Here is a 15,735-nt window from a genome sequence, read left to right on the forward strand (position 1 = left end):
GCCTGGACAAAGACTCCTGGAGCAACAAAATACAAAGAAACTATAAAAGACTAAAAATAACTGCATGCATGCACAGTTGGGGCAATTACCAACAAGATACTAAAAGACCAAAAACCCAACTGCTCCTTCTGAGGGGTAAGAAACAAAAGCAGGGTACTATGCATGCACCCTGCACACAGCACCACCAAGCTACCTCTGACCCAACCCCTGGACCTGCCCCTACCCTCCCCCCATACAAGGGACTAGCTTGCCACCTCCCTCAGGGAGTGAGCAAGGGAAACTCTTACTTGTTTTTGCTCCTCAATGCTGCAGCACGAGTCCCAATAAAGCTTTGCCTGAGTTTCTCGTCTGGCCTCTTAGCAATTTCTATTGGTTAAAGAGTCCAAGAACTCCAGTTGGTAATAATGTTAGTAACAGAAAATGATCTGAGGGAACAGATAAATGCATTAATCCAATGGAAAAGAAGCCAGGTTTGTGCCATGATACTTCTGCTATTTGGAGGTAATCACCTAAAGTAGTTTCTGCTGCTGTCAGTGCAGTCCCCTTCCAGAAATTACTGACTTTAATGTCTTAGCTAAAGAAAAATAACTTTTATGATAGTCTTTAAACATTATTTAACCACAAAAAAAATAAATAAACATTTAACCACTTATGTTAAATGAACCATCTGAGGTACAATGCTAATACTAAGAGAAATTTGATATGAGGCATATGGAAATGCTCTGTACTTTGTAACTTTTCTATAAATCTAAAACTTCTAAAATCAATAGTTTACATTTAAAATGGGGGAGTTCCTGTCATGGATCAGAGGAAACGAACCTGACTGGCATCCATGAGGACCCAGGTTCAATCCCTGAGCTCGCTCAGTGGGTTAAGGATCTGGCGTTATTGTGAGCTGTGGTGTAGGTCGCGCACATAGCTCAGATCTGGCTCTGGTGTGGCTGTAGCTGTGGTATAAGCCAGTGGCTACAGCTCTGATTCACCCCCTAGCCTGGGAACCTCTATATGCCATGGGTGTGGCCCTAAAAAGACAAAATAAATAAATAAATAAAAATAACAAGGAACAAAGTAGGCTGTTGCTAGATTTTGAATTTATGCCTTCGTGAGTCTGAAAAAAACCCTACTCATAATGAGCAGTTTTTCAAGAAATTGTAATTATTATCCCCTGCAAATGGCATGGCCATACCCCAGAACCCTAGGAGTCTGCATTGTCATTCATCTATTGAGCTTTCCATAAATTCCACGTGGTTATCCTTTCTTAATACTAAAAGGCCTGACAGGTCCTCTAGTACCAGTGTCTAGCCACTTGGCCATAGCCTGGACCTGTTTTGGAGCCTTTTCCTCCCCTGCACCTTGCTCAGACCTGGCAGCTCTTCATGTCACCCAGATAAATGGAATGAGGAAGTAGTTCCAGGAGACAACATGAAGAAGCCTACCAAGCATTCTGCTGACTCCTTAGAGGCGAGAGATATAGATGAAATAACTCAACTTTTCCTTTGGAGGGGATGTTTCAGCACACCATGCACCACTGGAAATGTCACTGAAGTGACTGGTCCCCGAGACTTTGCAGGATTTAGCTCCCATCTTCTGAAGTGCATGTCTTTCATCAAGGCATCCAGTGCATTTACCACTTCGTACTCATCAGATCTAATGTCGCTCATATAGTAATCAATGTGATAGTCTGCAGAGTCCAGATGGCCCAGATCCCTTTGAGCTATATTATAACGGAGGGTAGGAAAGTTTAGACAGATCTGGAGCAATACGTTAATGTATACCGTTGTCCGTCCCAAGTGAGTGCAATCACTTTCTGGCCTACCTTTCTGATGCGTATGGAAAGAACACATGTGCTCGATCAATAGCCACACGGTAGCTGAGACTTAATTTAGTCTCCCCAAGATCCCATGTTTAGCTCAGCAGCTGCAATTAGGGCTCCCCCTTGGTTGAATTTTCAGCATTGACTTTCACGCTCTGCTATCCACCTAGTGTCAGGGCCAGAGTGGTGAACTAAATGGAATTATAATCAGGACCAACACTCCTGCATCCTTTAGATTGTTAAGGGAACCAATCTCTGTCATCTTTCTGGAATGCAGTTTTAACTTTGGTTTACTATCTTGGCTGGGGCGAAGCAGTTTCAGAGCCTTCCACTTACCTTTCTCATTAAGATGATTTTTAACCCATAAGCCAAAAAACAACTGTTGGTTCTGCCAAGTCCCAGGTATGTTCAATCCAGTAATTTATTCTGGAAATGGGGAAATGACCATTGGATGGATCCATGGACTCTACTGTGAGTTAGACCTGGGGTAGAACTCCATCTATTCTCTGAATTCCATATGCCCCCACTCTAAATGGCACACTCTAATGACATTCTGGTCCCTGAGTATCAATGTCACTTTGGACCCTGTGTCCCATATCCCAACAATATTTGTGTGCACTTCTTTCCCCAGTGTACAGTTGTCCCAGTAAATAACCACAAGTCCTTTTGAGAAAGGACTAGGGGAAGCACTGCCACATACACTGGCAGTGCTGTTTCAAAGTCCTCCTTCTTGGGGATCCAGCCTCTCTTTCAGTCAGTAGTTTCTGTGTCTGGAACAGCCAAGGTCTGGAAACTTGGCAAGAGATTGTAACTTCATTAAGGTGGTGGCGGCTGTGGCTGTGCCCCACCTATTTTTGTTCATCCATCCTTGAAATCTTTTGATGGCATAGCTTGAGCCATAGTCACATTGGCCACCCAACTATTGTGCCCCTGGGGGTGCCATGTTCCATCAACCAATTCCAAATCTCAATGCAGGGACCCCTCAGACCTGGCCACTCGTTGTGATTAATTGTGCCCACTGTGCTTCTCAAGGGAAGCACTGCCACTGGGCCCCTACTCTTCCATCTCCATTGTTACCCATGAGTGCACCTCTGGAATAATCTGTGGCCTACAGAGATATGGCTGAGCTTTTAGTGATGCTGAGGACCCCTCACTAATGCGTTCTTTACCATTTGGTCCATGTGTCCACTGTGCCTTCCTGGGGTCCCCTGTAAGAGAACATATTATCTTGTTGACTGCAGTAACATTCATGGAATAGGAAATCAGATGGTTGATTTGCTAATTACAGGGTTCTCCTGGTGCATATTAAAATAAATAACCATTAATATGAAATTTTCCATCCATCTACCCCTTGAAACCACCCTGCATACATATATAAACTTTTGGGCCCTGGTCCTGCTTAGCACCTTGTGAATTCTGAAGGGGTCACCTCAGTCATCCTCAAGCCTCTCTCAAGTACGACTCAACGGGCTTGGGCACAGATCTGCCCTTGATGGCTATAGGTCAGTCCTTAAGCCTATCTATCTCTTAGCTTCTTTACCCTTCAATTTAAAGAGATTATGGAAAAGCATTATCTGTTCCTTCTCAGATCTTGGAAATACAACACACATCAATTGAAAAGTAAACACAGAAAACTTTTAATTCCTTGCAAGGAAAATTTTCTGGATTATTCCATGTGCTTTTCTAATCAAAAGACAATTTTATCCTTAGTGGCTCATTACCAAAAATAAAGACTATGGGTACAATTTATTCTCTATAGATACAAACAATCTCATCTACTTTGACATCGAAAAAGGCAGAAAGACAAAACACAAATTCCTGGGACAAAGATGAAAACAATATGATTTTCAAAGGGTTTTTTTTTTTTTTTTTTTGAATATTTGTCTTTGCCTCAGTGTTTGCATGTTTATTTTGCAAGATCCTACAGAAGAGAGGGAAAATACCTGAAGGCTAATTTTAAACAATATTAGAGAGGTATTAAGCACTAAATAAAACAAAATAAAAATGTATTTTTTATTTTAAAAAATAAAACTTTTAGTTTATTCGCTAGGAAGAATTTTCCTGAAACATGACAGTTAAAACTGGTCTGCAGCGGAGCACATGTACTTCCTCTAACAGAGTGTTTGAAACATTGTGTTCACTACCAAAAAAAGCTGGTCAGGATAGGGAAATTTCCAAGGCATAATTCCCTACACAGTAAATACAGGTTACTTTTTAAACTTGAAGTCAGAAGAGCAAAATCTGTAAAAGTAAAAATATTGCCGTTGTTCTCACCAATATATCGCTACATCCTATAAGCTCTGAGAGTCTTTTCAATAAAATGAACGATGATTTCACAGCAAGATCCTTGCTTAAGTGGCAATTAGGGGTTGAACCAGAGTCAAAGCAGCAACTCAAACCACCGCAATGACAATGCCGGATCCTTAACCCACTGTACCACAAGGGAACTCCAGGCATTAACTTTTGAAGTTGGACTGCTTGATCAGTGGATAGAAGTAAGCTGTATTGACAGAATCGCTCCATTTTGAAAATCATCTGCAGAAGGGAAGAAAGTCCAGCGATACCCTTCTTCAAAGCAGCCCTGCCCTGCAGAGCTGCAAATCTACGGGAGAGGTCCCTGAGCAGGTGCAACTGTCAGCCAATAAACTGGAAATAGATTAAAGACAAGACAATGAAGGTCAAATAGATGCTATCCCAGACAAAGTATCAAGGGCTAGTGGACTAAATCTGGCCCATATGCAAAAAATGAGGTAACCAGATAGCAATGATGTTGCAAATTTAAGATGCTTATCCTACAACTGAAGACAGAACTTTTTACAAGTAGCTGCAGGAAGTTCTGCTCAGGATCATTCTAATTTGGGACTCACTTTTGAGCAGCACTCCTAGATATTTCTGTTATTTGGTACTTCTGAACTTTTGAATCATCTCAAAATGATGCCTCAAACACCTCCAAGTTTCTGTAGGTGCTTCCAAATCAAGGAAAAGTCATGTAATGTCTGGTATTATTTTTGGTGTTATTATTTGGTTATAACAATTATTGTAAAATTGGTACCCCATATTTGGGTTCAATGATAGCACTATTAATTTTATTGTTTTATTAACTAGAACATCCCATTCTCCCAATAGGATGAATGGTTAGAGTGTGTTGCATAACCAAAATGGGAGCCATGGGTTCTTGGAACCTAATCACTCATCATGAAATACCCCACTGTCCAACTTTCTGATGCCAGGTCACTGGGTGCTTCAACACAACTTGAACATTCCAGGGAATCAAGTCCTTATGATGATCAGATATCCAAACCCTCAGATTTCTGTAAGGTTCAGGATCCTTTTTCTCTTAGCTAGCTCATTCTTCTGGCTCATTCTCTTGTAACATTTTTCCAACTTTGGTTGGCTGTTGAGGTCCATTGGGAGAATTCCAACTCTGCCTCATAGCCTCTCCTTTAGGGACTTGGAAATGGAAGGTAGTGCAGTTGTTTCTGGCCATCTGCCAGGCACGGGACCCCAGGCTTCTTGGGGTAAGTTCGACTAGCAATTTTAAAGAACTCTTCTGCAGCATCGAGTGCAATGAGACGGTCCTGCCAAAAAAATTAAAAATAAAAATGCTGTCAAGAGGGGAACTAAGCCAAATGGGTAGGAAAACCAATCTAAAAAACACAATATTCACCCTAGAAATAATGAGTAGGTGAAACATGCATTAACTTTTTCTCAACAAATTTAGAGACACTCCTTAATCCCATTCCACTGTTCTTAGAGTCCTTTCCAATCATTTTTCAATCTTAGGTTATATATACAACAGTTCTCACATCTCTTTGACCTAAAAATTCTTCCAAAAGCTGACTGCATGGCAAAATTGGCTGAAAAATACAGATAGATTCTTGAGCCACAACCCAAGTCTCAACTGGTCTGAGTGCAATCTGGAAACCTGAGTTTGTCTTTTGTTTTCTTTTTACAGCTGCACCTGCAGCATATGGACATTCCCAGGCTCAGGGTCGAATCAGAGCTGCAGCTGGGGCCTACACCATAGCCAGGGCAACACCAGATCTGAGCCACATCTGCAACCTATGCTGCAGCTTGTGGCAACTCTGGATCCTTAACCCACTGAGTGAGGCCAGGGATTGAACCTGCATCCTCACAGACACTGTGTCAGGTCCTTAACCTCTGAACCACAATGGGAACTCCAGAAGCCTGAGCTTTTGAAGCCTTCCAAGTGATGATGATGTGCTGGCTTCTGCGCATCCATGCAAAGATGCCAGCATCATTGGCACACCTCATACTGTGGCAGAGCTGGTGGTATCAGAATGAGGAGTATAAGGACTAGCAGAGATTAAAGCAAAATCAGAGCAGATCCACTTACCACAACAAAGAGGTATCTCTCCGAGAGCTCCCAACCAGTTGGGAAAATACTGGTCTCTTCAGCCAGTCTCAACAACATCTCCCGAGCTTTCCTTGTGTTTTTAGTATCACTTATGGTGCTGAGTTTTGTCACTGACAACAAAGAGTCTGCTTCCTTTTGAAAACCTATGGTAAAGAAATGGAACCCTCAGGTACAGCAGTCACAAGGAAATGACGGTCCTGCAGTACGGTCCTTACAGAAGATTAAGGGACCCAATGCGGGATTCTGAACAAATATGAGAAAACTGAAGCCCCAGGCACCACTCCACGTGCTGCTTCCCACCCATCCCAGTGGTTGGTGGGGTCTTCAATTAAGATTCTTTGAGGTTTCTTCTTATCTAATTTTCTTTGTTAACTTTTCCCTCCGAGTTAAGCCTCAGACACTCATCCATGGACAGACTGCTGTTCCTTTTCTCGGTTTGGAGACCCTCCTCCCACTCCCTGTCTTCACTCCTCCCTGTTCCATGAATTCCTACTTGCCACTCAACCTGCCAGGTGGACACCTTTAGGCCCTTACTTCTCCAAGCCCAGATTCTCTTCCCCGCGACAATATGGCTGGCTGGCTAAATTACTTACCCAAAGGTATAAAAGACGCATATATTTGACTTGACTGAAATAACTTATATGGTAAAAAGGAGACTATCCAGTCACAGCAATCCTGGGTGAATAAAGAAGGCAGAGGTCCACCCTACCCCGCAGCATCCCAATGAAAGCAACAGAGGCTCATAACGCAGTACCCCACTTTTGAAAAGTTATGATGCCAAGGAGTCATGTTCTCTCAAAGCAGAAGGACTGAGGACTTCAAGACTGATAGATTCATTTTTTAAAAATTATGAGGATGCACGTTCAATCCCTGGTTCTGCTCAGTGGGTTAAAGGATCTTGCATTGCTGTGAGCTGTGGTGTAGGTTGTAGATGTAGCTCAGATCCTACATTGCTGTGGCTGTGGCTCAGGCTGGCACCTGCAGCTCTGATTAGACCCCTACCCAGGAACTTCCATATGCTGCAGGTGCAGCCCTAAAAAGCCAAAAACAAAAAAACAAAACAAAACAAAAAACAAACCAGGAGTTCCCGTCGTGGCGCAGTGGTTAACGAATCCGACTAGGAACCATGAGGTTGCGGGTTCGGTCCCTGCCCTTACTCAGTGGGTTAACGATCCGGCGTTGCCGTGAGCTGTGGTGTAGGTTGCAGACGCGGCTCGGATCCCGCGTTGCTGTGGCTCTGGCGTAGGCCGGTGGCTACAGCTCCGATTGGACCCCTAGCCTGGGAACATCCATATGCTGCAGGAGCGGCCCAAGAAATAGCAAAAAGACAAAAAAATAAAAAATAAAAATAAAAAAAATAAAACTTTGTTGAGAATTAAAAAAAAAAAAAAAAACCAGGAGCTGGTGATAACAGAAACATCAGACATTTATGCTTAAGGATACAAGGAAGACAAGCTTGGGGAAATAATTAGTGCACAGTAGCCTTCACCAGCCAGTTACTGACATTCCTTTCATAAAAACCCCGGTGAAGAAAGCGAACACAAATGATCACGATTGGTTATTTTTACTATTTCATAATCACTTTCAGACTCACCTAAATCTTCCAAAATACCTTTCCATCTATTTCTCACTTCCCTTCGAATCTGTCGCAGGGAGTAGATATCATAGTTGAGTTTTTGCCACTCCTGTAGGAAGATAAAAATTCAGTTTTATTTTTACCCTTTGGCCTCACTCTCTAACTAATTCCCCAAGTCAAGCTATATAAGCATGCAGTTCTCCTCATCACTGATCTTCAAGGCATATCCCCAAAGAAGAGAAGGAGATAGGTGAGAAGGAGTCAATTCATGGGCTCCTATGTCTGGAGAATCCGCTGTGTTCTAGGTGATATAACATATTACATAAACTATCCTAATTACAGTCTTCACATTACCTATCCTCCCAACTTCAGTGACAGCACTGGTAAAGTGGGAATAACAATAGTGAATATCCCATCTAAGATCGAAGGTATAAAAAAGCACAGGACTTGTACACAGTGAGCACCTGACAACATCAAAGTATTACCGAATCCCAGTCTTTATAGATGAAGAAACTGAAGCTCCTAAAGGTGAACTGGGTAATTCAATATCATCCAGCTAACAGGTATCAGAATTGGTATTTGAATCCACATCTCACTCCAGAGTTTGTGAGAAAAATAATGCACAAAGAATTTGTGTCTTCCTTTGTTATCAGAATAAAGTAGGTCAGAGAACCCCAAGTTTCTTGATTTTCAACCAATGTTTCCTTCATCGTACCTCACCATTGCTCCCTTTCATGTATATTCCCATGATAGGATTGACCTTTCAAGCGTTCAGCAGAACTATTAAAAAACTATCATTCTAAAAACTTCAATATATGGGTAGTAAGCCATCAATTGGTCCCCAAACAAAACCTGAATCTTTCAGGCACTTGAGAATCTTTATTGAGCTAAGCATTTCCTTTAAATGCCATGGAAATTTATTCTCAAGGAGCTTTATCTACATAGAAGAGTTACCTTATGGAGGATACCTTTTCCTCTTAGCAATGACATTAACAACTACCCGAATGCACAGCTTAAAAGAATGTCATTCTAAATGCTCCACTTAAGACTCAAGTTATATGATATTTTGATTCCTCTAACTGGAACTATTTCAATGATGTCATTATTTCCCTACCAACTTCCTTTCAAGGCTTGCTGTGCTCATCAGTAATCAATATTCATGACTGGTTAAAAGAAATCCATTTAACTGCCATCCCCAAACACTGACAGATACAACTTTGAGAAAGAAAATCTAGCAAAATAAAGTGCGTTTCGGTTTGATTGTGTGTTAGATCTTATACAAAGGCGTCAAAAAGTCATGAGTATCCGCTATTTTCTAGAGGTCAGGAAGTGGGGTGTCTGAGTACTCTTGCCTGGTCCCCTGTTTTTGACCAAATGTGTGTGTGCTCTCATGTGTGCATGAGTGTGTAGCGACTATAGTCAGGGATAGGTCCGTGACACTGGAGGACAAAGTTAACTGAGTCGTCTTAGAAATGTGCAATCTGGGCCTCATCCTCAGCATCATGTTAAAGCATTCTTCTCTCATCCTCCACGAACTGTGAAGTATTCAGTATTGCGTTTTCACTGGATGGGTCGCTCAGCATACATAGCATCTTGGAATAGGGCATGGATGCTACAGCCAGACTCCCCAGGTTTGGATCTGAGCTGCATAATTCATTAACAGCGGACTTTGGGTGAGTTCATAACTCACTGCGTGTCAGTGGCCTCATCTGTCAGCTGGAGACAATTCTACTACGTATCTCTCAAGCTTGTTGTGAGGATCAAAGGCTTAATGAAAGCCCTGAAAATGGAGGGGTGTTCATTCTCCTCCAAAGCAGTGTAGGCACAGTTAAGAAACAATTTTCCAAGACTCAGGATGATTTCATTACAAAGGCTGAGGACAACAGATATGACATTATGCAGTATCTCATTTGTGAGAACCTCTGAAAGAAAAATGTCTCGACATCAGGTAGGATTTTACTTTTCCTGAACATTAGTTCACTGTTCTGGACTTGGTGAATTTTGTAAGTGATCAGTTTCCAGGCTGACCTGAAAAATGTCAACTCCTTTCATAGAAAATGTATAGGATTTTGAAAGCATTTGTGAATTATCAAGAGTTTCTTTAAACTGCTGTTTGTATCTTTATTCACATATATTTTTTTTCCTTTCTCATCTTCTAGTTTGTGCTCTCTCATTGTCTTTTCATTTCATGTTACTTTAAGTCTTTTTTTTATAAAGGAAGACTATAAATAAATAAAAGATAACACAGCGCAGCACTGTGCTTATTCTCCATGAAACTGACCCTCCTTGCTGGACTAAATGAAAAGTGATCAGATTCCTAATCATACTTAATCAGAGACCCAAACAACAATCCTCAGACGGGGATGCTTTACGTATTCACACAAGCTTAAATTATGGAACAAACCACTAGGTGGCTTCATTAACTTACATTTAAAGGTCTCTGCTCATTTTTCTTTCAGCTCCATAACACTGATGCCTCAGAACTTGTGTCTTAAATGAAATGCACCCAAATCTCTATTTTTCAGAGACCTATTCTTTCATCATTGGGTCATCTCAGCTTCAGACTTTTTCTAAACCTTTCTCTTCTTGCTGTCCATCTATCAGTTATTTTACTATTCCTAAACATCAACAGTGAAAATATGGAATGTTATACAAATTCATTCCCTGATAAACTATTCAGAGAAACAACCATGTAATAATGAAAAATCAGCTAAGGATGAGCCCACACATGATGCCATCTGCTGCCTAGCACATGATAGGGGTCTGTGAAAATGAACAGAATGAAACTCTGTGTTTCATAAATCCACATTATCACTGTGTTCTTTTGACAGAATAGTCATGGATAATCATATATGAACATATCTGAACATTTTGTGCAAAACTTAAAGCTCCAAAAGCAGCAGAAGCTTCGGTAGAGTTTCAACTAAGAATTGGCTTTTGAAAAAAAATAAATGGTAAGAAGGGAATCTGAATTCCTCTTTAATATATGACCCCCAAGAATAGAATCTAAATGTGGCAAATAGAATCAGTGATGAATAAAATCTTACAACTAAAGAAACAAACGCACCTACTCCCTGGTGTTACAGAAAAACAAATCTTGTGATGTCTTTCCACATTTTTTAATTTGTGTGCCAATTTTCTTTACACAAATAATTTGAAAGTAACAATTAAAGATCAGTTTAACATTCTTCAAAAGTGACTTGACACTCAAATCTACTAGCCATCCAAAGTTTAAAGTCTTATTTTCTAAAACAACCTTTGTTTCCTTATCATTTCTGAAATAATACATGGTGGTCAGGGTGAGACTATAGCCAAACTTTAACAAGTACATTAACGAAGGTGTGATAAAAGAAATCACGCAGGTTTAATTTCATATGATACCTGGGAGCCAAGGAAATCTGAAAAACATTTGATTGCAAACAAAATAACTGATGATGCTTAGCTGAATTCTTGAGGTTTTTCTCCTCTTTAGTTGTTGGCCAAATCAGATTAGGGCTGCTCTGTAAGAAGGGTGAGGCCAAATACAAAAGCGAGAACGAAGCTCAATCTCTGGCCACCATCAGAAGCTTTCAATCCCCTGAGCTGGCCTTGACTTTGAGTTTTGACTTAAGCTCCTAGGATCATTTTCTCATGCACAAAATTAAAACATTTTATTCATATCTGAACTCTATACTATTGTGAGGTTGTGGATAAATGGCACAGTTAAAAAGTCCTTCACGGAATTCCCATTGTGGTTCAGGAGCTTAAGAACCTGACACAGTATCCATGAGGATATGTGTTCGATCCCTGGCCTCGCTCAGTGGGTAAGGATCTGGCACTGCCGCAAGCTGCAGTGTAGGTCGCAGATGCAGCTCAATTCTGGTGTTGCTATGGCTGTGGTGTAAGCTGGCAGCTGTAGCTTCAATTCAACCCCAGACTTGGGAACTTCCATATACCACAGAAACAACCATTAAAAAAAAAGAAAAAAAATCCTTCACGTCTCTTGTCAAACAGGGGATTTACACACTTAAAGAAATGTATTTTAACAATAGGTTACATATATTTTAAAATCATCTCACACTCTTAGCAACAATTTTAAAAGAAATAAATTTATTTCTCATTATAAAAGTAACAATAATTATAATAATATTTTATATAATATAGAAAATATAATTTAGAAATAAAAATTCAAAGAGAACAGAGGGTATAAAGGGAAAACTAAAGCTTGCTTCCTCATCTTCATGTCTTATTCCTCAGAATTAGCTACTTTTTCTTTTTCTTTTTTTTTTTTTTTTTTTTTTTTGCTTTTTTAAAGCTGCACCTGCAGCATATGGAGGTTCCCAGGCTAATCAGAGCTATAGCCACTGGCCTGCGTCACAGCCACAGCAATGCAGTATCTGCGACCTACACCACAGCTCATGGCAACAGTGGATCCTTAACCCACTGAGCAAGGCCAGGGATGGAACCTGCATCCTCATGGATGGATGCTAGTCAGATTCGTTAACCACTGAGCCATGATAGGAACTCCCGAAGTAGCTACTTTTGACTATCTCTTCTTCCTCCTCCCCCTCCCTTTCTCCTCTCCCTCCTTCTCATCTTCTCCTTCCCCTCGGGTAGCTACTTTTGTAACTCCCAAATATCAGGCTTATACTTCCAATTTCTAATGTATTAACTTTAAACCTTCTTGGTACTCTGTTCTATGGACAAAGAGAGCAATTCAGCTCTTCTTCTCTCTCTCTGTCTCCCTCATCGCAAGGGAATCAGGAAAAGTGGAGACAAGTTATCACTAGCGTTTGTACAGTCACAATTTCTACTATCAACAGTGTAAGAGGGTTCCCTTTACTCCTCACCCTCTAATAGGAACATTTCTAGGTTTGTACCCTTGCGCCCATCCTCCAGGAGAAGAAAGACCACCCCTCCGGATTATTCCCAGAAACCCCATGGATTTCACTGCCTCTCCTTAGCTTGAGTTAGGTTATGTGCCCTCCCTGAGCCAATGGGATACGCTGATTGGCTTAAATTATTGGATTTCGAACCTGGCATCCCTTCAAAGGATTCTGATTTCATTGCTCTGGGAGGTGGAGCCCATGCATTGGTATTTTAAAATATTCCTTTATTGGTTCTCATATACAGCAAGAGTTGAGTTTACTGGCTTAAGCCAGTCAGTGTCTACTCTTAAAGCTGAGAATGTAATTGGAGTTCCCATTGTGGCACAGTGGTTAACGAATCCGACTAGGAACCATGAGGCTGCGGTTCGATCCCTGGCCTTGCTCAGTGGGTTAAGGATCTGGCGTTGCCATGAGCTGTGGTGTAGGTCGAGACTCTGCTCGGATCTGGCATTGCTATGGCTCTGGCATAGGCCAGCAGCTACAGTTCGACTTGACCCCTAGCTGGAAACCTCCATATGCCATAGGAGCGGCCCTAGAAAAGACAAAAAGACAAAAAAAAAAAAAAAAAAAAAAAAAGCTGAGAATCTAACTGTTCTCCAATGGAAAATCAGGGCTTGACAGATTGATGAGAAAAGGGGAGAACCGATGTTGGGAGGCAAACATCAAGCATCTGCTGCCCCAGAGTCCATATTATACTTTTCTTTTTTGCTCCCAGAACCCAGCTTTTGTTTGGGGCCCCAATACGCCAGCCCCAGCAACATGGATGAACCAAGACATTATATAGTAAGTGAAGTTAGTCAATGAAAGACAATATCATATGCTATCACTCACATGTGGACTCTAAAAAAAGGATACAAGTGAATTTATTTCAGAACAGAAACAGACTTGCCGACTTTGAAAAACTTATAGTTACCAAAGGGGACAGGGATGGGATGGGCTGGGGGTTTGGGACTGGTACATGCGCACTGAGGTATATGGAATGACTGGCCAATAGGGACCTGCTTTATAGCACGGAGAACTCCACCCAGTATTCTGTGATAATCTATGTGGGAAAAGAATCTGAAAGAGAATGGATGTGTGTACATGGATAACTGAAACACTTTGTTGTACAGCAGAAATTATCACAACATTGTAAATCAACTATACTTCAATAAAACTTTAAAAAAATGAAAGAAAAAAGAAAACTTCCCTATCACTTTACTACACAGAGAAGAGCCAGCTAAAGGAGTTCCCTGGCGGCTCAGAGAGTTAAGAATCTAACATTGTCACTGCAGTGGCTCACAGTGCTGCTGTGGCTCGGGGTCCATCCCTGGCCAGGGAATTTCTGCAGGCTTCAGGCACTGCCAAAAAGATGAAGGAGAAGAGGCTGAGGAAGAACCAGCTTAAAAAGAAGCTAATACTCAGAAGAGGATAAAGAGGATGAAAAAATCACAGACAGATAAAGCCTAAGGCTCTGAAGTCAGTCCTGCTTCTGGAACTCTGTTATTTAAACTGATTAGACCCTGGTTTAGACGACTGGAGTTCTCATTCTGGTCCTTGCATCTGAAAGATTCATGTTACAAAGCCCATTCATTGAGTACATAAACAAAAAGGTAACTATAAATGCTACACAAAATATTAGTCTCATATTTTCCTATGCTAGCCCCTGGGGGAAATGTTCAGCATAGAGACCTACTTAGCTGGGAATGGATACAGCTTACAGAGTATGCAGTGTTAATGGCTCTGCGTGGGTCCCAATCTTTCTGTTCCTTGGAGTGACTTAGGCAATGGCACAGAACAGCAGTCCTTTTCTGCACCCAGGCATTGCTTTATGGTCCCTCCCCTGATTCTATCCATCAGAGCAGAGCTTCTCAATTCTTGCAAGACTGTTGTTATATAACAGGGGAGAGGAGATGGGATACATCTCATTGGCAAATTTCTTCCAAAACTCTGGAGGAAAGGGATCTAACTATCATTCACTTAACCACTGAATTCCCTTAATTGCAAAGACAGGTTGAACCCTTTTTCTGGATCTAATGATCAGTTCAGAGTTAACTTTTGATTCGCAATAACTTTCAGCCAAAATCTATTCACCACCTGGAATCCAAGCACTAAGATAATCTTGTCCTTTGTCTTTCTTGGGTGGGAAAGCCATCATCAGAGGAAGATGCTCGTACCCAAAATCTGCTTCATCTCCTTCACTGCATACCCCAAGACCAGATAATCGCACACTGAACTTTAAGAAATGGTCTTTATTATATTTGATCTGCATAAAAATCCAGCCAAGAAGGTCTTTCCCAAAATTTACATGAATGATGTAACTTCTCCAGGCTCAACTGCCAGCAGCTGTCAAGCCAAAATTCAAATCTAAGGGCATCTAATTCCAAAGACTATATATGCTTTAAAAAGAAATAGAAAGGATTAACTACTTATTGTTGCTTCCTCAACCCAGCTTCTTTCTTCTTATACATTTATTGTTTGTTTATTTGTGTTAGGTAATACAGTCACATAATTCACAATTCAAAAAGCACTAAAGACTATCCCTCAGCCACAGTGTCCTTCCTACAAGTAATGTTACCCATTTCCTCTGTACCCTCCCATTTTTTCCCCCATAAATGGCAGCATACTATATCCTGTACTTTTCACTTCATACATTTTAGCAATCATCCTGTACTATAAGGTTCCGGATCCTCCTTTAACTTGACTTTTTGACCATCTGGCATAGACAGAAACAAAACTGTAATATATGTATTTCATTGAAAATGGTTCCCTAAAAAATTACAGTAGTTTCCTAAACATGCCTAAAAGTAGAAAATGCCCTAAGACTCTCTGCCTCTTAGTCATTCCTTCTAACATCACCATCAAAAAGTACCAAGTACCCACATGAATCACACACTATACACATCCCTTTGGGAATTTCCACTTCAACTCAACACCGACATCCAAAGAAGACACAATTGTGGCTATAATAACACTGTACTATATAAATTAAACATCTAAATCAGGGACTACAAAGTGGAGAGGCGCCAAATACTTTTAGTGGAAAGTGACAACTTTTGGTAAAATGAATTCTTTGAACATTGTAACTGTTCTCTCTTTCCTTTCAGCTTTCACCAATGCC

The 15,735-nt window shown here is 40.9% G+C and overlaps 1 protein-coding gene across 2 annotated transcripts in view; it reads right to left on the bottom strand.

The window, feature by feature from the left end:
- Positions 3,427–15,735, bottom strand: part of MREG (melanoregulin) — a 65,045-nt gene continuing 52,736 nt past the window's right edge. For both annotated transcript variants that reach the window (XM_021074953.1, XM_021074954.1), the window contains exons 3-5: positions 7,786–7,876; positions 6,171–6,334; positions 3,427–5,391 (exon numbers count right to left, since the gene is read on the bottom strand). In XM_021074953.1, the coding sequence (XP_020930612.1) occupies positions 5,257–5,391; positions 6,171–6,334; positions 7,786–7,876 (390 nt within the window). In that variant the 3' untranslated portion in view covers positions 3,427–5,256. The remainder of the gene's footprint in view (positions 5,392–6,170; positions 6,335–7,785; positions 7,877–15,735) is intronic.

This window comes from Sus scrofa, chromosome 15, assembly GCF_000003025.6.
Source record: "Sus scrofa isolate TJ Tabasco breed Duroc chromosome 15, Sscrofa11.1, whole genome shotgun sequence".
NCBI classification, from domain to species: Eukaryota; Metazoa; Chordata; class Mammalia; order Artiodactyla; family Suidae; genus Sus; species Sus scrofa.